Here is a 26,415-nt window from a genome sequence, read left to right as displayed (position 1 = left end):
ACACAATCTTTAAAGCCTCCCACTGGGACCTCATGACCCGAATAACATTTCAGAGCTTCTGCAAAAAATAGCTGCTTTTGAAATGTTGTATTTTTGGAAAACAATACTAAAAAAGGTTTTCAGAAATATGACAAATGAAAGAGGAGTGCGGAAATATGTGGCAAGGACAAGTCGTACAAACAAAGGAAGCGTTCATGTTTTATCTGAGATTAAAGGGGATTGAAGGAAACTGGTAAAAAAAAGGTTTGAGAGGAATAAACTGAAGCGACCATGGCGACCTACGCATAGTACATACAGGTTGAAACAAAAAAGACCCATCTATGGTTCAGCGGTAATGAACAGTGAGTGTGACTGTATGAGTTCTCCTTCGGTCTTCTCGCACACCAGTAATGACAAATAGATGCCGTTGGTAGCTATGTGCCTGTGTGTGAGTGTGTGTGTGTCTGTGGGCAGATCCACTCAATTTTGCAGCTGATCAGGCAGAAATTGAAATTTATGGGATAAAGAAAACAGCAGCAAGAGAAATGGGTAGTGAGGCAGAAACAAAGGACGGCAAAGATGAAGAAAACGTGAGACGAGGGGAAAGAAAAGGCAAAATGAAAGAGAAATGTAAGAGAAAGAGAAATTATTTACCCAGTTTCTAGTGTCTCATCTGTTGGTTGATTTCTATTAGGAGCACATGTGATTGGATGATGAAGTGCACAGTGCTTCGTAGCGTTTGTGCATGTGGAGTGGCAGCCAATTATCCGAGGAGGAGAAATCTTGCTTAGTTTCCATTTCACTGCAGAGCAAAGAAGTTGACAAACAGTGAAAGCCTCAAGCTTGAATGTCAACAGCAAAATCTTGTCTTCGTGGGTATTTTTTCCTCCTGCATTTCCATCCTTTATTACCTTGACCGACCAATCTGGGGTCACTGTGCTCTGAAACGGTTCTCAGACAGAAGTAATGAGTAATGTCTATGAGTAATAAGAAAAGATGGGGCCTGTCTAAGGCAAAAACTTTTTTTTTTGAATCTGAGGAATGAGGGGAAAAAATAGATTTATTGCATACATATTGGGCACAGCCAATATAACAATTAGGGGATGTCATGACAAAAGGCAGAACCCACTAGTATGCTGAGCAACATACAGAGAAGGAGCAGCCATTGATGGTAACAAAAGCTAATGACAGAAGCATTGTGAGAGCTGTGAAGAAACGATTCAGTGCTGTTACTCAGTACATTTCATATTATTTTATGAAATGTACATATTATTATTTAAACCATCAGCCTGAAGTTTGTGTCACACATGCTGCACACATGCACCTGTAGCTTCAGTCTGCAAAAAGCTTTACAGGAAAGTGATTACTATGTCAGTCATGTGAGGAAAGAGCTGCACTACTGTAAACAGAGCACATATAGCCAAGTAGAGCACATATTAGCCAACTATTTTGACAACATATCTTTATAGTGAATCGATTTAAAATCCTGACATGTAGCTTCTGAGATATTTTAATTTCAATTCTTTATAGCAGACTGCATCTATCTGCATACAGAGCTCCTGAAAAAAGCAGCTTGCTTGATTTCTGTTGGGTTCTTTCTGATTAGGATATGATGACATACGAACACAGGCTGATTATAGCCATGAAAGAACCCGTCTTACAGTATATGTATGTCTGTGAAGAGCTAGTGGCTCTAAAATGTAACAGGAAAAAAAGAATTATATCTAAGAGTAAATTAATGAGTTGGCCTCTACTTTGATTTTGTATTTGTTTGCTCGTCTTGGCAAATATGACTATTTCCAATTTGCAGCTCAAATCACACTTTGAAAGGCTTTTGATGATGTGACAGCATATTTGATTTGCAGGGCTTGTGGTGTCTTAATGCCCCATAGTCAGCACAAGCTGACATACAGCCTGTGATACAGAAGAGACAACTATAAGACACACACTGGACATCCAAAAAACATCTGAAGTATAAACAGAGAAATCTTAAAGCTGTGGGACAGCCATCTCAGTGCATCTATGCATGAGGTAATTTATTCACGACTGACTCAGTTTCTAATGATGATACCATTCTTCATTCAGACACGAAACAGAATCAAAACATCCACACACTCTCACAAACCTTATAGAAAATGTGCTTTGGAGCAGAATTACCAAATTCAGATTTTTTCTTTTAAGTCAGACAGGGTTGTGAACATTGTGCCCATACAACTTTACAAAATCTTAACTGTATGGCGAGGACACCAGTGGAAAGTTCTCTGAAATGAAGGACAGTCTTTACCACAGCTGTACCAGGTCTGATGAAATGCCCTCCTCTAGTGTTCAGTCTGCAACACTGCAACTTTGTTCTGTATAAAAACCAGTTTGAACTCATATTTTATCATAATATTTAGATTATTCACGTGCACCTTAACTGTTTAAAATTTTCAAACTAAGATTTTTGCAGTTCCATGAATGTTTTCCTTGAATCTTTAGTGCCTAGATGACCTGTCGCCATGCTCTTAGACTCTTTCTGGAATGTCCTCTGCTTCCAGGAGGATTGACTTTGTTCCAAGTCTTTTACCTTTGTAGACAATGTCTCACTGTGGATCTATGGAGTCCCATATATCGTAGAAATAGCTTTGTAAGCCTTCAGTGTGGTAGATTTCTGAATGTAATAACTAAGGAATGAATACTTTCCCCACAAGCCTGGTTGATATTACAGCAACTGCTTCAAAATAATAGTTTTATTTAAAACTTGTATTTTCTATTTACTAAAGTTGCCGTGCAAATGCAAATAAAACTATGATAATATTTATTTCAGGCTTTTATTTTCCAAGCACGTCATTTTCTTTAACACAAGCATTAGAAAAGTGATTCCCTAAATTGCTTGTTTCATTTGTGTTTTGTTTTTTAGGACATTTACCAACATGGTTCAAGTTCCTTTAAGATACATTTAATCATCTTTTGCAGCATCATGGACAGTGGACATTAAGACACTAAAGTCTGGTGTTATTTTAATTATTATACCTGCTTTCAACAAATCCCATAAATATCAAAAGCCATCAGTCAGTTTTTCTGACAAATATTTTCTGTGTATTGAATAAATATGGCTATGTTGTTCCCAAACTTTAAAACAGATCAGTAAGTTACAGTGTTCCTTCATTACCACACTGTAAAATTAAAAAAAACAAAGGCTGCCTTAGAATTTTCTTTAAAGAACTAAAAAGAACAATATTTTGAGAGCATTAACTTGACAAATGCATGTTGGGTAGTCTACTAATATGCTAATTATTAATTAATTAGCATATAATTTAATTGAAATTAAAACTCATTTTTGGTTAAATTATGAGTTAAATGAATTATGATGTCAAGTCAGAACAACTAATGTTAATTATTGAACTGAATTGAATTAGCTTGAAAATATTTAAAACTTAACTTAATTCAAATACATCCACAAAAATTTACACTTCTTAAATAAACTGATAGTTTAAAACTCAATCCCATTTGCATAATTCTGGTGTTTTCGAAAATTCGAAAGGATGTATGTCTTCATAAAGAATCACAGTTAAGAGAGAGCTAGAAGGTATTTAGAGATGAGAGACAGTTATGTGCGATTTTCATTACAGACTCAACAACATGAAAAGTTCACATGAGACAATTGCAGTTCACTCTTTTTCCAACAGATGGAACCCTCAGACAAGTGCACGATAACATCTGTCTCCTGAGGCGCAAACAAGCCTCCAAATACTGTGTTCAGCACATGTACTACAAGGTCTAAAATGTTCAATATGTAAATGTAAAATGTGACACAAATATCACATGACACACTCAAGACTGAGTTCATGCTATTCCCAAATCAGCGAGCACTTCCTGCCTCTGACTATTTCAACACACATGCACACATGCATGCAGTCATGCAGACATTTACACACCATATTCAGAAAACCTCCATCTTTCTCTCTCTCTCTCTCTCTGTCTGTCTCTCTGAAAACACCTCTCATTCCCTTAAGAGGCGTCCACTCGCTGTGTACAAGTCTATTTTCTCCCACTGACATGTCCTCACTTCAGCAGCTCCACTGCACCTTCTGCTCTCACTCTGCCAATTTTAGCGCACATACACACATTGTCAGACGCAACACTGGCACATACAAATCCCCACACACATGCACATATGAAATACACACACACACACACACACACACAGATGCAGCTTTTCAACTCCCCTGCTGCTGCTAACAGATGACAGGAGGCCTTGGGATGAAGAAAGAAAGTCTGAGTACTGTGGAGGCAGAGGGCAAAAATACACGTTTGTTTAGACAGCATCCAGATGTGCTATGTGTGTTTTGTGCATACAGTGCACAGCCAGAGCATATGACGGAAAGACTGAACAGAGGGCATTAATAATCTGATGTATTTATGAATTATGAAGCATCTGGAAACATTGAAGAATGCACTTTTGTTCATCTGGTGCCCATTTTTATAGTCAAACTCAAATCCATCCTTCTTGAAGACCTAATTCAGGTCTAGTGATCATCATATGCAACAGTCTTTTCTGTCTTTTCCTCCACTAAAACATACACTCTCTCACAGACCACAGTCTTGGCCTAGTTTTCCATGAATATGCTAGCTTGAGGGCAGATGCTCTTCTCCCCAGAGTGAGTAACAGAGCTTTTAATGGATAGACAATGAAGGCTTCAATAGTTAAGGCAACATCTGGCCCTGAAGAAAACAAGAGTCTTGAATAGAGAACACACAGGAAGTGAGTGCTGTAATGCACTCTGCTGTAGAGCAGTAATTTTATGCTTTTTATGTGGAGATATTGTGTTAAGTGTTCAACTATTACATCTTGCATAATGATCACTACAGTCTGCATGTTCAAAGCTAAAAGGAGAAGAATTGATTAGCTTCTGCCATGCTAGCAGCTCGACTCTACAGATGTCAGTGATCGTTGCGAGGGTTTGTTAGGCCATGATTCTGGTCCACAATATATTTCAGTAACTGTTTAATGCATTTCTCAAAATGATAAATTCAAATTAATTTGGTGAATCTAAGACTTCATCTAACATGACAAGTGGTAGTGGAAAATCAACGTCTACAACAAAATCCTAACGGCTTGATTCCTTGACATCTGCTCCAGACACCATGGGATGAAATATGTGGTGAAATGTCTCAACTATTGAATAGATAGTGATTTATATCACCTTCAGAATGAATTCTAATAACTTTTGTTAACTTACATATAAGTATAACTTTTTTCTCTATTGCACTGAGTGGATCAAAATACTTGAATCTTTGAGTTATGTCTAAATACTAAACTATTAAAGGTGCATTACTTGTGTTTTGCAGGCAGTTTCAGCTAAAACAACTTATACAGGAGCAACTTGAGGTTCAGTGTCTTTGACATGTGGTGAGGAGGAGCCGAGAATCGAACCACTGACTCTATGGTTCTTGAAGGACGGAGCTCTAGTTGGTGATGATATTCCCATCAGCTATGTGTTTATTAGCACAGGTGATGCTGAATAGCAAACATTAGCATGCTAACACTCTAAAAGAAAAAACAATGTCTAGAACTGCATGATACGAGCCATGTTAGCATTTTCATCATGAGCTAGCATGTTGATATTAACATGGCTCTGGACTTTCAGTAGGACAGTACGGTCAAAAATGGTACCAAATAGAAAATATTACTGCTTTTGATGTGGTTCACAGAATCAATAGTGGAATAGAAGTACATTTACTGTTGTTTTCATTTGGGTACCTAACCCGAGTGCTACAGTTTTATGCTACCTAATGATTCTTAAAATTACATTTAAGATAAAACTACAATGCTGTATCTTAAAGACAGTGTAACATTACTGTAGTAGCTTCGTCCCCAACAACTGTAACACGTAAATACTCCATACAAATTACTGCATAAGTAATATTACAATATTATAATGTAATACAACACTGATCTAGAATATTCTTCTTTAATTAGAAGGATGCTGATGAAACAGTGTAGGTGGTTTCATTGTACCGTTCACTAAATATTTCAATATGTCTTCTACTAATGTTCAGATGTGTGGTTATTGAACATTTGCCTGTCGACATAGAAATATATATATTTGAGGAGATATTTGTTGGTATAATTTCACATTCAAAGTCAACAGAGGTGGAGATTTGCCCCACTACTACTAATACTAATACTAATGCTAATACTGCTACTGCTGATACTACTGCTACTTCTACTACTACCGCTACTGCTGAGACTACTGCTGATACTACTACTACTGCTGCTGCTGCTGCTAATACTACTTCTACTACTGCTGCTGATACTACTGCTACTTCTACTACTACTGCTACTGCTGATACTACTACTACTGCTGCTGCTGCTGCGCGGTGATACTACTGCTACTTCTACTGCTGCTGATACTACTGCTACTTCTACTACTACTGCTGATACTACTGCTGATACTACTTCTACTACTACTGCTGATACTACTGCTACTTCTACTACTACTGATACTACTGCTACTTCTACTACTACTGCTGATACTACTGCTACTTCTACTACTACTGCTGCTACTACTACTACTGCTACTGCTGCTACTACTACTACTGCTACTTCTACTACTACTGCTGATACTACTGCTACTTCTACTACTACTGCTGCTACTACTACTTCTACTACTACTGCTGATACTACTGCTACTGTTGATACTACTTCTACTTCTACTTCTACTGCTACTGCTACTTCTACTTCTACTTCTACTTCTACTACTACTGTTGATACTACTGCTACTTCTACTACTACTGCTGATACTACTACTACTGCTGATACTTCTACTACTACTGCTGATACTACTGTTGATACTACTGCTACTTCTACTACTACTGCTGATACTACTACTACTGCTGCTACTTCTACTACTACTGCTGCTACTTCTACTACTACTGCTGATACTTCTACTACTGCTGCTACTTCTACTACTACTGCTGCTACTTCTACTACTACTGCTGATACTTCTACTACTACTGCTGCTACTTCTACTACTACTACTGATACTTCTACTTCTACTACTACTGCTGATACTTCTACTACTGCTGATACTTCTACTACTGCTGATACTTCTACTACTACTTCTACTACTACTACTGATACTTCTACTTCTACTACTACTACTACTGCTGATACTTCTACTACTGCTGATACTTCTACTACTGCTGCTACTTCTACTACTACTACTTCTACTTCTACTACTACTGCTGATACTTCTACTACTGCTAGTTTATACGTTGAATTACTTTACTACTACTTCTACTACTACTGCTGATAACCTGTTACTCTACTTTACTACTACTGCTGATACTTCTACTACTGCTGATACTTCTACTCTACGCTGATACTTCTACTACACTGTACTTCTACTCTCTACTACTACTGCTGACTACTTCTACTACGCTGATACTCTTCTACTACTGACTACTTTCTACTACTACTATACTGGCACTGTGATACTACTTCTATTCTACTCTACTACTACTGCTGCTATACTTCTCTACTATGCTGTATTTTTTACTACACTACTGCTGCTGGCTGCGCCCGTGTGCGTGAACGCGCTCCATCGCTGTCATCAGCACAACATCAGCATCTTCCGGGGGGCGCGCAGGGAAACGGGAGGAGAGCGAGCTGGAGTGAGTGAGTGAGGGAGCAGAGACACTGGATGAAGGCTACGACAAAACCATGATGATAATGGAGTCGAGGCGGTGGAGGATGTCGGATTTACGAGAGAGGACTGTTGAAATTTGACAGTGGGCAAGTGTTGAAACCCGTTCTCGATGTTTTTTTTGTATTTCACCGTTTGATTTCTTCATGCTGCGTGGACACTGAAGGCGAGAAGAGGAAGGGGAGCACCCCCGGATGCCTCGGAAGGTAAAATTGGGGGGGTCCACTGCTGGCGCTACTGGCAAACAAGACGCATCTCATCTCGCGGATGGTAATAAAGGACATCCAGCAGATAACAGTGTACTGATGGATGAGGATGGAAAACAGCTTTAACCCCCCTCCACCCGACGACTGTGAAATAAAGAAAATCCCATTTTGACGGATTTTTTTTCATCATTCATGGTGTAGCCCCAAGGAAACGAGACTTAGACAGCAATGTTGAATCACTGGGCTTGGTAAATTATTCATTAGTGGTATAGCTAGGTCATGATTTTGTATTGCTTCAATGTAGCATTTGTCCATCATTTATTGTTTGCGATGTTCAGCCTCGTAAGATCACACACACATCTGCAGGTTACATTTTTATCGAGTGGTTATGTAGGCCCATTTAATAGCCTTTAAACGCCACATAAGAAACAGCCAAAGCCGGGAGAACATCAGCGCAAGAGAGGGTTGATTCAGAGAAATAAGTGAGGGTGTTGAGCTGCCTGGGAATTTTTAAAGATTACAGTTTTTTCTTGTAGTACTATAAAGAGGAACAGGACGTGGGTGGAAAGAAAGATATAAGGAAAAAATAAATAAAAAAACACGACCAAACATGTTGCCTTCCCAAGAAGCCTCCAAGATCTACCATGACAATTATATGCGCAACTCCCGGGCCATCGGGGTGCTGTGGGCCATCTTCACCATCTGCTTCGCCATCGTCAACGTGGTGGTGTTTATCCAGCCCTACTGGATCGGCGACAGCGTCAACACGCCGCAGGCCGGCTACTTCGGCCTCTTCCACTACTGCGTGGGCACCGGGCCGTCGTCCAGCCGGGAGCTCACCTGCGTGGGCAGCTTCTCCGACTTCAGCTCCATCCCGTCCGGAGCCTTCAAGGCGGCCTCGGTGTTCGTGCTGCTGTCCATGGTGCTGATCCTCAGCTGCATCGCCTGCATGGCGCTCTTCTTCTTCTGCAACACGTCCACCGTTTACAAGACCTGCGCCTGGATGCAGCTGCTGTGCGGTAGGCATCATTAAAATGTCATCTATAGCTTAGGACATATTCTGTCCATTTGGTGGTAGAAATTCATCAAACATCCGTTGGTAATTAGGTATAACTCACCCCAACACTCTATTGACCAGTTGTATTTACACAGGCATCAGTGTTGGTGTTGCTGTATAACCATTATATGCTAAGAATCGCATCCTAATGAATGCATTTTTTGTTTTGATCAAGCCTTGTAATGATTGCATTCATGCAATGTACACACCTTTACATTTAACTGCACCTAACCCTAAATATCATCTGTGAGCAAAGACAATACATCCTATCTTAAATAACAATGCCATTCTGTCCATATAAACCTGTACAACTGTAAATTCCCACGAATTTCTGAGGCCAGTACAGTTCACTGGCTCACGCTCTTACAGAAATATGATCAGAATCAGAATCATGGGAATAAAAATAAGGTGAAAAGCATGTACGCAGCAGTTTCATTGTCTTAACCCACTGAAATCAATATACTGTAGTCTAATGTAGTCCATGTATTACAGTTAACTAGGAGTGATGTACATATTCCCCCATTCCTGCAACATCCGGACTGAGGCAGTACCTTTTAGAGACTATTCACGCTGCTGAAATGCACTGAAAGCAATAACAGAGCCGGAGCTCCCCTGCTAACATTGATATTCTCCAGATACGCCACTGCATCGGTGAAGAAAGCAGCACAGATTTATGCTGATCAGATGCAAATGTCATTCATTCATCCATTTCAGCTTATAGTGTAAGATGCAGTGTGATGTGATGTACGGTGCAGCGGAGATTACGAATTCCTGCCACTGAGGACTATATTGTTATTTTGAGGGATGATTCCAGGTTGATTAGATTACAGTTTTCAGGAACGTGACGTTTTGTCTCATGCTCTTGTGGGTAGATTACAGTTTGTACAAGTGACTGGGGACAAATGGTGGCTTCTCCATAAACACAGCAGTAGTGCTACCTTCACGGACACAGACTGAATGGCTTCAGTACTGGTGATAGGGTGGCCTCTAACATGTACTGTACAAATGGTGGGGTTTACATTTAAGCAGGTGCCAGAGATAAGACCATTTAGATGATAGGGTACTGGAAATATGACATTTTGTGACACAGTAACTGCACCAACTGTACAATTGTGGCTTGTAATTAACACAAGCATTTGAATAGTATCAGCAGGCTGCATCTGATTAAACACCATCTTCAAACATGATGTTCCCCTGCAGGGTGAAACTAAGATTTATTGTGATTAGTGACTGATTTGGACATTATTTTCTGTGAGAAGTAAAAGGCATCATCAAGTGCTGACATTTTAAAATGTCTTCTGAATAATCCACCGAACAGCATCATTGTGTTTATTCTGCTACCTTCAATTTTTTGCTGATATGCAAGAAAATAATACTGTGGTGCAGGAAAGGGGTTAAAATATCAGTTTAATATATTATTAGCTGTCACAAGGCCAGCTGAGTGAAATGACCACATCAGAGAGTCCTAACCTGAGCATCTCTCAGAAAGAGCAAAGAATCACGATCTCTCATGCGCACATTTCTAGCGAGCCTCCTGTGTATATCCGACTTCTTTATAAGCTGATCAATGTGATAAATAGGCCAAGCAGAATAGCGTGGGAGTCAGTTTTCTGTACAGAAACAGTCAGCATACTGAATGAGAGGGAGGGAGGAAGGAAGAGAGACAGCAGCGGAAAGAGAGAGCGATCAGCACTTTTTTCCTTCTGTATTGTTCTTTTCCTCATCCTCATCTGCCCACTCTGTCCTGTTCTGTCGAGTGTGTTGAAAAGGTTTGGTGCTCCACCATCAGCATGAATCAGACAGAAGAGCAGAGGAACAGATTTTTACTTCCAAATCTTCATGACTAAATGGAATTTACATTTATAAAACCATTCATCCAGTGAAACATTAGGAAAGGTGTGTTCAGACTTACCTTGCCTATTAGAAATGGGATCTTGTAAGCAATTAGTTCAAAAGGACCGAGGAATTGCTGGGATCATAAATGTTATATTTAATTAAGGATTAATTTCATTAATTATTATTAACAAAGAAATCACCTTCAAATACTATGCTCCATTGTAGTAGTGCATTTTTAGCAAAAATACAGTTTATTCAACAGAAGTGATGCTAAACTGTCTTCAACCTTCAACCAACAGTGAAAAACCCAAAGATACCATATTTAGTTGATGGTAGAATATATTAGGAGACAAAGAAAACAAAACACTGAGCTCAATTTGAAATTAGTAAGTGTACAGTATCAAATGTAAAGTAGCATCTAAAGTAAAAATCATTGCCAAATAGGATAGAAAGTACTGGTTTACTCTTCACAAATTTATTTTTATGACACGTTTTATGCAAACTTTTAAAGTAACTGGCAGAAGTGAGCAGAGGAGTTAGAACGGGGTTACATTAAATACTTCTGAATTTGTTAAGTGCGGAATTTAGTAAATAAGAGGGTGGAAATACTTAAGTACAAGTTCTTAAAACGTACTTAAGTATAGCACTTGAGCAAATGTAATTTGCAGCAATGGGAGTTTAAAAGTAGAACAATTAATGTGTTTTGTTTGCAAGTAAAATTTCAGCATTTATTCATCTGCTGGATATTTTTGGAGTGCCATATTTGCTCAGTGGTAAATGTAAAAACTATATATAGAAATCACTTCTTATTCAAACTAAATATAAACCTGTGTTCCCTCTTATTTGTATACGTCAAAGTTTGTAAAACATCAGAAGGTTTTACTGTCCTTGCAGTGGTTGAGTATGATTTGTGGCAGAGGTACTTTGTCTAATAGGCTTGGCAGACAGCCTAATGGCGTTCGCCACCTTGGAGATAATCATTTGATCATACACTCTGCAATGCTGGGTGTAACAGCAGGTCTCCTGGCACTGCACAGTGACAGAGTGTACCACAGTAAATACAGTAAGGGCCAATTTGAACTGCTGGTGGCCTAGATTTAGCCCAAATGGATGAAAAGTGTCAATTAGGGAACGGTTTGGGCCCTGATCACAATGGTCAACTAGTGTGTGTCACAGGAACACAGTAAAAGAAAAATGTGCACCAAATCACAACTGTGTTATCACCTACTCGCCCTAATGTCAGCTGAAAATATGGCAAAATTTTAATTTCCTCACAGGACGGCAATCTTCCATGTAATTCTGGGTAAGTGGGTATTGCAAATGAGGAGATACTGCAACAATCATGCTTCATCATCAAAAATAATGACTGTAATAAAGTCATGGGAAGTATTAGGGTTGAATAAAAGATGCAAGGAAAGAAAAAAGTACGTAGGCCAAAACAGTGGGATACAGGCCTCTTGGCAGCGCAGAGTGCCACAGTGTGTCTTGGCATCTATTGGCTGAAAATGGGCCAAAGTTGGCTTCTATGTATACTGAACTGACTGAAGGTTAATGCACTTCAAAAGGACTATAAGGTGCCACTCGTAACTCCTGCCAACAAAGACTGACTGTATTTACCAATAGACCAAAATGTAACAATAATGACCTGGGTAAAGGTTTAGCAGCTAGAGCTGCTGACAAAAGTGTGTGATATCAGGGAAACAAACAAGCCAAGAAATGGTCTGCAACTAGAACTAGAAAGTGCCACCAAAATGTACCTCTAGTTTCTATATTGATTACAAAGCCATGTAGTACCAAAGCAGAAACATGTATTAAGAAGCACGACTGCATAATGAACAATACATTTTCAATAAATTATTTACATTAGACTTTATAATAGTTATGTACAGTTATGTTATGTTATGGACACAACATCCATTATGGGACATAGCTAGCATCTTTAACAGCATGAAGATACTAGATATAGTAGTAGTAGTATAGTAAAGGGATAAAGCAGCAATGTTGTGTAATACTGAGTAGGTCAACAGTACCATAAACAGGTGTAAAGTAGAAAATGTGAAATGATGTTCAGAAATATTTAAATAATAAGGGCAGCAGAGTAAACAAAACCAGGCTAAAAGTGGGTTAGGTCTGGACTATTAACAGCTGCCTGCCAGTAGGTGACTTTCCTCCCATCATCCCCCAGTTATATCACACCTCAATGGGAAAGTGAATAATGGGGTCATTTTACACTTAGAATCTAAACTAAGCGGCATTTTCCTCACATGAAAAGAACAAGAGGAGGGCTAGATTTCCCAAAAGGTCCGTGAAGAGCTGCACTGTTCACACCTTTGCTTGGCTTTAAATTAATTCAGTGGAAAGTGCTCCTGGGAAAACCAGGGGGGGGGTTAGTTTTAATTCACCTTTTGTGAACAAAGATTCATTTAATGCACAGAGTGTCGAGGAAATTCGGGCAAGATTTGATTTTTTTTCCTTCCTACAGCGACTGACTAGCCTGATTCGTTTCTTCATGTTGCTCCCCTTCCCCCATCTTTTACTGTATCTCCTCTTTCTTCAGTTCTTCTCATTTTCTTCGATCCCTGGAGCAAAAATGAGTTACCATAGGAAAGCTCAGTAGGCCACTGGCCATTTCAGCTCAATGACTCCCTCCCTCTCTCAATTCTTTCCTCCATCAGCTCATGCCTCCATCCTTTCGTCACGTCTGACCCTGTCTGTTTCAATATTAACCAGAACTAAACAGAACATGGACCCTGGCTCAGGGGACGAGCTGTACTGGGAGGAGCAACCTGTCAGCGACTGTTCAGTATTAGTATATGATGGCGTAATAGCTCAAAAGAAGAAAAAGACAAAGGTGCAATTAGAGGACTAGAGCATTCAAACGATGGAATTGATGTGCAGTTATTATTGCTGATACCAGCATTTTTGTGAATTTTACCAAATAGTCTTTGTTTTTTATAATTGTTTCTATAAATGGCTTCACAATTTAAAGGGTCAAAATTTAAAACAGGTGAACAAAGCTAATTGCTAATTAATGATTAACTGATAAAAAAAAGTCCCAGATTAACCATGAGTAAAATCAGTTTAGCAGAAAATGAGCTGACACCTACTATACATTGTGTCAATGAAATATTTAATGATTAGTAGCTGCATGTCTGCATAGCAACACCTTCCTAAATATCTGTGAATCACCTGCTAAATGACACATAGTAATCCCCCTATTATGTACATGGTAGTTACTATTTAGTATTCCCTCAAGTAAAGTGTGTATCATACTGAGCTGTTGTGATCATTGCATTATTACTTAGCATTACTCACCAATTTGGTGTCCCCTCAAGCATATCATCATCATCATCATCATCTTGTCCAACCGAGGAAGAGCAGAAGCACATTTCACTAGAAATACAACAATATTACAGTTAGTTTGTGAATAACAGAAGACATAAAAGAAAATATACTTATCAAATTGACAGTATGTTTAATATTAATATTCACACCCATGTGACCCATTATTAGCAACACAGCCACACTGCGTATGCAGTAAGAAATGTTTGCTCAGCTAAAGTGTTTAAAAATGTTGCACCCTGAACTCTTTCCTTTTACTATTAAATGAAACTTCAATTATTAAGTTTGGATTTTAGGAGCCTGTCCTACATGTACTTAATTAAACTTCCATCTGTTTTCCCAGTAATAAAATCCAGCATCTTTCTCCGAGCTTAAAAAAAAATTAGCTGTCCACTCTTTTAATTGCACTGAATCTGTTTTAAACAGTGAGATGAGGACAAGCAAACAGGAAAAATGGGAAGAGAGAGGGTTCAACATACAATAAAGGTCACCAGCCAGAACCAGACTGGGGGTGTTGCAGTTATGTGTCATGCTTTCTAACCACTCTGAGGTGAGGGCGCTCCAGCTCTCCGTCCTTAACATCCACACAGAGACAGAAGTGGTGATTTCACATGTCGTCCATCGTTGTTCATAGTGTGAAACATATGTTGTAAAGCAGCTATGCTGTAGAATCTGTAGAGCAACAGGAGGTGTGCGCTTTCAGGACGGAGAGGCTGGATGGAGACTGAATGAAAACACAGTAAATGAATGAGCATGTGTTTTCAGTGATAATCTCCAGCTCCTACAGTATGTGTGAGCCTGTGACCAAGTGTGTATAGATACATACACACACGTGTTTGTTCACATGAGCATGTGAATGTGTACTTGGTGATGTGAGTTGAATTAACAAGAAGCTTCTCTCTCCCTCTTCTCCGGAGCCACGCTGGCTTTTGCTGCACAAGTAAATGTGCTGCGACCGCGTGTAGGTGCTTGTGTGCGGGCGCGCATGTGTACAGCTTCATTTGTACGGTAGCATCATTGTACAGATGTAGATAAATGTGCCCATGTGCATGCATTTCCAGCAGGAGCTAAATAGATGCTGCAGTGGTTGAGTTAAATTTAGAAGTATAGAGAGAGAGAGAGGAGTTTCCCCGAGGGATATCCCTGCCTCTCTCTCCCTCACTCTGATTTCTGGCTGGCTTTCCCCAACCAAACGTACATGTTTTAATTATCAGGCGCTTAATAAATAATTCCAAAGTCACCAGGGTGTTTCTAAAAATATCCTGACAGCTGAATAATGGATTCCTTTGACCCTTCTCAGCATTGTCACAGTGTGAGAGAAAGACAGCAGAAGGGAGAGAGAGAAAGCCCCTAAAGCTTGTTGAGAAGCTGTAGAAGTCAGAGGAAAAATGTGTGACGCGTAATCTTTACTGAATAACATCTATAGCCCCTTTTCAAAATGAAACGTTCTGTTAGTACATCATGCTTTAAATTATAGGCTTCACCGACGATTTGAAGCTTATAGGGTTTCATCAGTTCAAGCATGTGCTGGATAAAACTGTCAGTTGTTCACTTCTTAATTTAAGCTGCTTTGATAAGGTCATTTAAATTATTTTTATTTTTACATTTAGTGGGTTTATAGGCTGTTATCAGTGCTCATGTAAAGCAGCGTTCTGTTTAATCAGTGCCGTGGTCTCAAAATGCATTTCTAGCATGTGGAGATTTATTAAAGAGTAGTTTCAGTGACAGTAACTTTCATCTCAGTTGATGCGAGACACAGGAGTGGGGTGAAAAAAGATAAATGGAGAAATAAAGATGGTTTTCTAAACATACCACAGTAAACATTTTAGGCAAGATTGTAAAATGTATGATCCTCAAGCTTATATTCCAAAAATCAATTTATAGTAGGTACTGTAAAGCAGAAGGTAAGACGATGCTAAGAGCGCCAGTGAACCCCGGTGGAAGCAGCATCTTGTAAAGTGTCCTGTCTGCAAAATATAGTGCTCACGCTCGATCCCAACGCAAATACAAACTCTATATCAGCAAGGCAGCTGTCCATTAGATAGATGGAGCACACAAAGCTTACACACAGTAGCAGAGGGAAGGGCAGACCTTTATTACATTACACAGTGAACACTGATCTGTTAATGCAATCATGTTCACACCTTTCCACTCTGAGCTGTAAATAGCAGAAGTTCAGCTCCACAAGGCTGGTTTCATAGGAAGGCCATAGTTCGACTCTAAATACAGCCCACTTTTCCACTCCGAGTCTAGTTTGACTATTGGATTTTGAATTTGTTTTGTTTTTTCACTTGTAAAACATTTGTAATGCAGGTCTTAACTTTATTACAGTTGAATAGTATAAAGCATTTCTTACTGGTGCCAACAGAGGATTTGGATCTTTAAGAAACAGCACTAGGACAGCATTAGATTCCACTGTGTGTAGAGGCATGATATTGCATCCTAGATAGAGACAGTGATGCGTTTAGGAGTAAGCATGTGCTTCTATGTACTAGTGTGCAGAAATCTGAAGTGAAGACTCTGCTACATAATGTAACTCGGAGCACCTGACTGTGTTTGATGGCGTCATGGCTGTGTACACAGCAAAGAGTAAAGCTGCTCATGAGGAATACTCTGCAGCTTGAAGCTGCTCCCATCAAAAATACTTCACACGAACACTTATATATAGCACACTGATGATATTTTTAGCGCTCTTATATAATCATTTTGGGCTGTTTGTCTGGAATGGAAAAAAAAGGATCTGTGTGGACATGTAGATAAGAAAGTCTGACAAAACTGTTGAGCAATCAGTCTATAAATATCTTTAGGGCACCATAAATTGGTTCATAGTTATTTTAACTAGCTAGATCACAAACATGGCCTGCCAACATATTTCCAAGTGTTTTCATTAGTTTGATATGCTTTGATGCCTTGTTTCTAACAGCTGACCAACTGTGAATGCTGTGATGAAAAGAAATGACAAGAAGTGATGAACCGAGATGAGAGAAATGACATAATGGAGTGGAGCAGCAGTAGCCGTCCTCTCTTCTTTATACGACTCGTTTTCCACCTCTCTTCTCTCCCTCCCATCTTCCCTCTCTGTTTGACCTCTCTGCTTGGCACCTTTGAAGTTCCACCCCTCCGAGTTCAAAATGCAGTGTCGAGAGAGCGATTGGGAGGAAAAGGAAGGAAGAGGAAAAACCCCCAGCAACTTCAAAGGGCTTTACTTGGGTTGTAGGAAGGTGGGGGTTATTTTTAGTCCACTGGCACTCACTTAAACACTTGAGTTTAAGATGAAGAAGGGCAGATAGTAGATAGATAACGAGGGCACAGAGATCACATCAGACGGCGCTACAGTCATACTGCTATGCATTACACAAACATGTTAATCATACTCTATTTGGAAGAAATGTGGTTTCATAGAGCTGTCAAAGTGGCCAAGTGGGGGTTTACAGTACAAGTACATATGGCTAACAGTGTTTAAAAAACCAAACCAAAAAAAAAAAAACCCCATGATTACATCCTGGTTAAAGTTTAGTAAGAGTTCAAAAATCATGTGGTAGCTTTATAAGTTGCCATTAACTCGTGCTCGTTTTGGGCCCAGTTTCATACTGAACTGAATGTAGTAGTTTGAGATAAACAACTGAACCTAATATTGAACTGAAGACTGAATCCATTACAGTAATAACATCACTTATGGGTACAGTACATCGACTTACAGCTCCATGTAATGATCAGAGAGGCAAATAGAGAGGAAACAAAGTCAACTAACTACACAATGAAAGCTAACCTTTGAAATCAACATGATTTGAATTAGCAAAGAAATTCTCGAGGCACAGCTGACCTGTGGATCAACCTCCAGTCAAGAGGTAACCTCCTAAATAAACATATGTATGTTAAGATTTGGTAGATTGCTTATAAACTACACAGCCAGGTTTGTTCAGGATGTGCACAAGCAGTTTTATGGGGTTGAAGAACTAAAACTGAGCATAAAGTTAAGTATGTTGTTTCCGAGCTCCACATTCTGCAGTTTCTTCTACTCAACATACAGAGCAAAATGTTATAAGGACAAATAAAAATTAAAGAAACTCACCAGCAAAAAGATCCCAGGACTCAAACCAAAGACCAAATGATTCAAACACAAAGGTTTGAATGCTGCCTGGACAAACTATAGTGCATACAACAGGTGAGCTCAAACAGACAATCAAAAGGAATGAAAATATTAGTCACATTTAATATGACTAATTATATGAAACAAAATGTGCAACAACTACAACATGTAGTTTAAGCTAGTTCCGATTTACTAGAGCTGATAGGAAAACAAACTATATAAAGAAAACCCATTGTTTCCTCCCACCCATTTCCCCACATGGTACAGTCTAGCACCTGGTGAAGCAAGAGGCCTTCAGGTGCGCGCGTTCATGAAAGCACCATCCAGCCAGGAGGTGGACATGTTGTGAAAAGGTGTGCATGCTCACTTACATCCAGAAAAGCTGATTCTACAGCCTTAAGGGAAAACTACTGTTAACCTTCCGTCAGGTCTACCACCCCTCTAAATGCCAATTACTTCTTACTTGTTGTCCCATCAAACACGTTTTTAGCAACGTGGCGCCATTTTGTGAGTATTATAGTCTAATAACCCACCAAACCAATGACAGGAGCTGCGGAAATGAAACCTCAGTTGTAATTAACTGTAGTTTGCTTCATAGTAAGATTACGTTTCAAACCGAATCTTGATTTAATTCAGAAAATGTGACTTTAATAGCTCATTGCAAAACACACCAGAGTACTTATGTACTTTGAGGTGGTGAACAAAATTGGTGTTTGTTCTACCACACTCTTATTTTGTTAAAAAAAAAAATAAAAGAGACTTTATAACATTTATTGCAATGGAAAGTTATTGGTTAATGAGCCACCATGAGGCTGAAGTATTTGGCCCATCAGGATCCTTTGAGTGGCTCTGCGTCAGTGTTTTCAGAAAGCACACACTCAATAACTCTGGATGAGTTTCATGCCAGATGGGGAAACATTCATTGAAAATCCATAAAACATGTTACCTGACGATCATTACTACGTTAATGATTTTATCATCTCTCTCTATGTTAATATCTTGTACAAAAGTAATAAAAGAAGCTAATAACATGATGATTTCCCATGATGATGACTTCCACTGCTCCTTTACTCTCTCATTACTTACTGTATTATCATTATTATATTGTTTCTCATTACATTCTCTCATTACGCCTGCAATCATTTTGTCAGAAGAGCGGTCACATTTCCAAATGCTCCACGTCTCAGCTTGAAATAATACTCCTCATATTTGCATGGTGTTCTGCTCTACTCAGAGAGGAGATGACTAATCTCATATCCTCCCTCATCTGTTGCCATGAGTTCACCACCCACCATTTTCTCATGATGGATGCCTAGTTCTGTAGGTGAAGCACGGGGTCTTTTTTTACTTTAGCCTGTCCAATTAAAGCACTTTTTTTTTTTAATAATCACAGAGAGATGTTACAGCCAGTCAAATTGCTCCACTTACATTTGCATATAGTATTGCATTACATTACACTGGATATAATCATTTTATTATTAGCTGCTCACTAACCACACACGGCAGCTGGCTGCACAAGGCAAAATTAGTCTCAGACTTCAAACCCACACACGGCTTGTCCTGTTAGTGCTGGCAAAAGAAAAAAACATAACTTCTTTTTATTACTAAAAATCATTCTCTTGTTCAGTAGTTAGAATCCGCACCAGTATGTACTGGTTCCAGGAAATAGCCACATCCTCACAGTATGACGCTTACAAAAGGTTTCATCCTCTCCCACCCACTTGGATTGTATGTTACCAGACTGTGTATCCCCACTAAGATTGTTCAACCATACAAACTCCCATGATTTACTTAATGCAAGGATAATAAAAGATAATGACAGACACAGGCTCACCAACTTAGATTCCAGATTTGCTGTTCTTGTTGACCTTAGAGGCTTTGATGAAGGGTTTGGCTTCATACGTTTAGCAGCAGCCCAGCAGAATTTTCTGAAAGGTCAACATTATTATCCTCTGTTTCTGCGCGCCTCACACAGCAGTTACTGTATTCGAATGCTCCCTAGCATCCAGTGAGACACACACAGCACCAATATTCACAATTGCCCACCAATTGATTTCTGGATGTTATTTATAACATTTATCGAACTAAAGCATGATAATCCCAGACTTGGCCTAATCTGTGGGATTTTTCATGTCTATCACAAGTGATGTTGCCTGTGGAAATGACATGTCTGGTCTGGAATGAAGATTCAGTGTGACGCCTGCCATGTATGTTCCCAATCTCCCCGTGGAGCTCACTGCTTTACTTACAGCCCCTCAGGCACAAGCTGAGTGCTATTTAAACAGTGCTGGTGAGCAAGGAATATGGCACAATCAGCTCCCTGGTGATGCTCCCTTTGACAGGCAGAGGTGTGAAGTATAGATTTCCATGTTTGTTGAATTGTCAAAATTGCATGTGCGCATTTCTCTTCAGGACTTTGCACCGTGTGGACGTGCACACGGCATGTATGCATATACTGCGCTCCTTTCTACAATGTTTACAGATGTCTAAACTTTGCTAACATTATGAAGGTTTAAAGCTGCAAATATAAAACTACTTTTTGATTAATGAAAGTAGGAGCATTAATCAAAAAGTGGGGCTATGTGAGGCTAAACAACATTTTGCTATTTTTCATGGATGAAGCCAGGAGTTGTCTTGTGAGTGTTGCTTGTATTTTAAAGGAAAATAGGTAAAGCCTGCTTGAAACGTGACTCAGTGTTTTCTGTATGAAGGAAATCACACACTGCAACAACAAACATTAATTTGACTGTACTACAATTACATCAATCTCAATCTCTACATTTCTGCATTTTGTTGGACAGCATGTGGAACTGTAGTAACTGGAATAGAATCTCTTATGTAAACTGAAATAGTCACTTTAAATCATTTAGACCAGAAACAAAGGAGAAGTAGACTGGACACACAAGGTTCATAAGCTCAAACACACAAAAAACACACATGTGGAATGTGTGCAGGCACACACAGATGTGCATAGCATGACTGATTAAATAACTGGCTGTAAAAGATGCATATTGCATATGCACTGAAACACAAAACCACAGATGGTAGATGCACAATACTGGTAATATTCACTTTAAAATGGTTTAGTATTATTACATCTGAATGGTGTGTTTAGAGATTTGGTTTACTAGCCTAGCAGAAGATGGTTTCCATTCAGTCCTTCCAATAAGAGACACAGATAAACACATCTTACTACATCATCACTATTAAAAGACATTCTCTTCCTCCTCATCTCTTCCCCATGTTGTTTTAGATCTTTAGAGCTTTCTTTGTCAGACCTTCCCAATTCTCACAACAACCCTGCTTCTGTCATCCTTTTTGTCCTCCTACAGGAGTCTGCCTGGTGCTGGGTTGCATGATATTTCCCGACGGATGGGACGCCGAGGTGATTCGGGACATGTGCGGGGAGCAGACGGGGAAGTATTCCCTGGGTGATTGCTCTGTACGCTGGGCCTATATGCTGGCCATCATGGGCATCCTAGATGCCCTCATCCTCTCCTTCCTGGCCTTCGTCCTGGGCAACCGACAGACAGATTTCTATCTTGATGATCTTCAGACAGACAATAAAGGTAAATAAAGAAAAAATTAAATACAATTCTCCTCTGTGTTTAAACAAACACAGAGGAGAAGTGGGATTGTGTCCAGAAGTTCACTGGTTCAATCTGCTAAAGGCTAAAGACATTTATCGTTTTACTCAAGAAGAGAAAAAGATCATCTGATTATCGGATTGGATGATCCATCTTATCCTCTTAATGTTTTGTTACTACTCTGCAGGTGCATAGAGCAGATAAATGGGAGGATTTCAGCAAAAGCTACAATCAAAAGGCTTTGCTCTCATTGAAAACAATTGCAAAACGCTGCCTCTGGCTGCTAAATAGGACCTAACTCAATCTACAGCCGTGCAGACTGCTCGACAGAGCCGAGTTACACTTTCAAAGCCGTGATTAAACATGCAAATGAGTTTAATTAACTTGGATTGATTTTTCGGTTTGTTTTTATGAATGTATGATGAAATTGAAAGAATAGATTAAAATCTGATCACTTAAAACATAATGAGTTTTGCACTATAACAGTTGGCCGATTTTATCCAACCTAAATGAAAAATGTTAAGCTTTTCAAACCACATTACCATAAACATTACCATATTAAAAATCAAACAAACAAACAACAAAACAGCTTAACACCATAATTCAGTGCCTCTCAATGTGACTACATGACTACTCTCCAACCTTACCTCAGTAACTCCAGCCAAATTGCTTTCAGTGCTGTATTCAAGAGTGGGAGAGTCCTCCAGAGGGTTTCTGACAGTTTGCATGATGTTGCATCAGGACACTTGAATCGCATTGTTTCAGCTGTATGAAAAAGAGAGGAAGAGGAGGAAAGGAACAGCAAAAGGAGGCGATGGAGGGGCACGACTAGAAAACACAATGCTAAACAATAGAAAGTCTCTTTACATGAAGAGTACGTGTTTGTTTTGACTCTGTGAACCCAATAAACAGCAGCACAGAAATAAAAAAAAGGCGAAGCAGAAAGACGAGAGAGCTATAGCACGAGACAGAGTGGCGAGTGAGAGCGTGAGCGATACATAGACAGATAGAGTAAAACAGAGAAGAGTAGTGAGAGGAAGAGACCGAAAGAGGGAGAACAGTGACATAAGATGTCTCGGTTCTCCGACGGTCTATCTCCACGATGGTTTCCATGGTAACTGGAGATATTCCAGAGCGTGGGCTTGTCTTTCTGTTCTTATCTGATTAACCTTCGTGACAGTCTCAGTGATTTTATACAGTTAATGCATCTAATTCTCCATCAGCTGTGGGAAGTTTCTTTTCTTTTACTCACATTTCCTGTCATAGAAATAAATGTCCCTGTAGCCAAAGCGTCTTTAATGATGGAGCAAATCAACCTATGCACTGTTGCTTGGAAACATTTGTAAGGTGAACAAACCAAACTTTGTAAGGGCACATGCTGCATCACTATTAGGTCAACAACAACAAAAACACTGTAGTTTAACCAGTTTTACTGCCCTGAAACATTAGAAGTGAAAATATAGAAATAAAAATGAGGAGAATAAGCTGAACATGGGCAACAAACTATGTTGAAAATGTGTTTTTTCATCCGTTAGTGATAACAGAAGTGCTTAACTAGTACTTACATAAGCGTATTCATGTTTTGCACAAATATGCACAATTTCCCTGCTCTTCCCTCACTGTGTATGTGCCAACACTTTTGTTCTGTTCTGTCCTTGCAGATTTTGCTGTGTCAAGGGTAAGTTGACCTTTGCATTGTACCTTTCTTGTGCATTATATTTCAGGAATACAGAACACATGTAACACTGTAAAATGAAATACTAGGTTCAGTTACATTACCTCATTAGCTTACAGTGATATAGAGAGGCAATACAGGAACAACCACACCTGAAAGGAGTCATTTAGCACAATGGTTCCCAAATGTTCCTAAGGTTTTAGCACCCCCATAATACCAGTTCCAAACGTCATCTGTTTTATGTTGCTGTACAATAGGTATTTAATGTAAACTATATTAATTAATTAATAAAGTATAGCATGCAAATTATATGCTAATATACTATTTTCTTTTCTTTCTTTTTTTTTTTTTCATTTAAAGCAAACACCTCCTGACAAGCGTTAGATATTTTTACATTTTATTTTAGGCTGATGTTTACCGTAGCTATCTCAGAATGTGTAAGAGCAGCTTGTACAGTATGACCATTACTTTCAGTTTCATTTGCATTTGCATATCTTACGGCTTCCTTGGTGGTGGGGTGCTGCAGTCAGTGCAGCTTTAGGAACCACTGCTCAACTAAAGCAGTTTCTTATTTCTATACATTTGGGGACATTGAAAGAAACACAGAAAAAAAAGGTCAACAGCGATGCAATAGTGGCTGAGATGACCTTTAGCATCTAGTATGTCAGTTTGTATACGTCCCACAATGCAACACCACAGCAGCTTTTCATTAGACCTTCACTGCCTATTGAATGCAGACATTTCTAAACTCTCCAGTTAGTTTATTGGATTTGATAAAGTCGCCCAGAGTCATATAGGTAACCCTTTACAGCTTTTTTCAGCATAAAATTGGTGGATTTCTCCACTGAATCTTACTTAAATGTTTATTCATAGAGTGTATTTTCTATGACTCATGTCTCTTCATGTGTCGTTTTCTTCAGATTGAGGTTCGGGACAGAAGAGAGCCACGGTATGGAGTGCAACGTCTTCACTGAGGGCAACAATGGCACTGGACAACTTCTCTTCTCTTCTCTTCTCTTCTCTTCTCTTCTCTTCTCTTCTCTTCTCTTCTCTTCTCTTCTCTTCTCTTCTCTTCTCTTCTCTTCTCTTCTCTTCTCTTCTCTTCTCTTCCATCCACCTCTTTTTCCTTTCTTCCCTTCTTCCCCTCTAACCTCTTCTATTTTTCTCCCCAATGATCAGGATATCACCCAATGTCAATGCAGACACCAAGTGTACAGGATTCTGTAAGATAAAAAAACAAACAAACAAAAAAAAAAAAACACACTGGGATAAACTATATTTTGAAAAAAAAAATTATACAAGGTTGTACAGTGCATTTAACACTCAACTTTCTCAATGAATACCTTTATGATGAAAAAAAAAAGATTTACTCTATCTGAAGTCTTGGTTTGTGTTATAAATTCAATCCTTGAGATGAAGAACCATATTGCCCATCAAGTATTTTACAATGATTTATTTACAGATCTCACTGTTTACTGACTTTGAGTTTGTGTGTTGTGTACATCCATAGCTTCAGAAAGCAGATTACAGATTCTCCTCAAACGGTGATAGAGTCAAGACTTGCAATACAGCAGTAAGTCCATTATTAAACATTCAAAACACACAACAGGGACTCGTATGGCTCTTCATCTAAGGACTTTAAAATATGAGACATTTAAAGGAGTACCCCATTGCAGCTTTACAGAAACTAACATCTCTGGGAGATTCTCTATTGTACATACTGAACTATGTAAATAACATTACTGCTGACAAAAACAGCCGACAACAAAACCTCATCTGACTCTAGTGCATTCGAATATAGTATTTCTACCCTTGGTTTCAGTGTTCCTCGTGCTGGAAGAGCATTGGAGTAATGTGCGAATCCATTGTGTTCATATGACTCCTCACTGCTGATTAGTTGGAATTAGACAGATGGGAATAAAAATGGATATCTTCAGTGGATATTCCACAGAAATGCAGAGCACCGTGAATTAAAGTGATTGTGTATGATCACAACTTGTTCACACAGAAAAAAAGACATTTCCCCTGCATCAACATGGCCTCAAAACAAGCCCCTTACTGTAGTTTTTCATCCCTACAGTATGTAAGAAACATTTTAAATAGCTTAACTGAAACGTGGCTGCCTAAGTCAGACTTAGAAATAATGCTTTTTTTGATTTCACTACTTTGTAATACCCTCTCTCCAGTGTGCAGTTTACTCCAGTTTATGGTTCCAGCATACAGTGATCGGTTTACTCTACAAATGTCTTAAGACTGTGTGAATACGGCTGCATGAGTCGGCCTTCTCTCAGAGGGAAGCCCCAAGTGCTGCATTGTCTTAAGGTGATGTCACTTATATGCCTCTCTCTGCTTGTAGTATTCATAGGAATCATAAGTGGGATCACAGCAAATAACACCCACCCCCCCAAAAAATATCAAGACAAAAATCTACTAAAGCGTACTCAAAATGTTATCACTACAACTTGATTCAGCAGAATACACTGTGACTTTGTACCCCCCCCATTTAATTATACAAACCTTTTCACCTCATTATGGACTAACCTGGATTTTGAAAGCACTGAGTCCAGGTCCTCCCAAGGCCCAAATCTGGTACCAATCCATGGCCCAGCAGGTCTTGTGAATTTCATGCATACTATAAGAAAACAAATTAAATCACACTGCACCAATGAAGCTTGCATGAGTCTCGTTGAGTGTAGTGGTGCTGAAACCCACCAGAGTTATATAAATAATTGTGTCTAACCCCTCAGGTTGCTAAAACCTCCAAACTCCCAGAGGAAATGCAGATGATGTGACCTCACTGTCCTCAGTGGTAGCTTCTATCCTGATCTTGGGCTCAAATCTAAAACAAAACTTTTATTTATGTAGCATTCTAATTATGACGTGCCACCAATACCGCCCAGATTTTTGTTGGTCCGACCGCATCTTACCTTAAATGTAGCACTCAAGGCAACG

General features: G+C 39.2%; 1 protein-coding gene across 2 annotated transcripts; it reads left to right on the top strand.

Moving 5' to 3' along the window:
• Window positions 1-7,644: 7,644 nt before the first annotated feature.
• Window positions 7,645-24,486, top strand: LOC113167726 (LHFPL tetraspan subfamily member 4 protein-like). Of its 2 annotated transcripts, XM_026368546.1 has the most exons (5): window positions 7,645-8,895; window positions 21,534-21,770; window positions 23,450-23,466; window positions 24,251-24,283; window positions 24,384-24,437. In XM_026368546.1, exons 1-5 carry the CDS (start codon window positions 8,487-8,489, stop codon window positions 24,435-24,437), a joined length of 750 nt encoding a protein of 249 aa, XP_026224331.1. In that variant the 5' UTR covers window positions 7,645-8,486. The 2 variants fall into 2 exon arrangements, with proteins under 2 accessions (XP_026224331.1, XP_026224330.1); XM_026368545.1 differs by lacking the exon at window positions 24,251-24,283 and having other exon boundaries at window positions 24,384-24,486.
• Window positions 24,487-26,415: the final 1,929 nt, after the last annotated feature.

This window comes from Anabas testudineus, chromosome 7 (assembly GCF_900324465.2).
Source record: "Anabas testudineus chromosome 7, fAnaTes1.2, whole genome shotgun sequence".
In the NCBI taxonomy this organism is placed as follows: Eukaryota; Metazoa; Chordata; class Actinopteri; order Anabantiformes; family Anabantidae; genus Anabas; species Anabas testudineus.
This window is presented reverse-complemented; position numbering and strand designations above follow the sequence as displayed.

Bases quoted from the DNA above. Each gene is read 5' to 3' on its own strand.
- LOC113167726 (XM_026368546.1), top strand. From the start codon at position 8,487: ATGTTGCCTTCCCAAGAAGCCTCCAAGATCTACCATGACAATTATATG. The intron at 8,896-21,533 runs GTAGGCATCATT...GTCCTCCTACAG, and splicing joins CTGGATGCAGCTGCTGTGCG to GAGTCTGCCTGGTGCTGGGT. The intron at 24,284-24,383 runs GCATAAAATTGG...CGTTTTCTTCAG, and splicing joins ACCCTTTACAGCTTTTTTCA to ATTGAGGTTCGGGACAGAAG.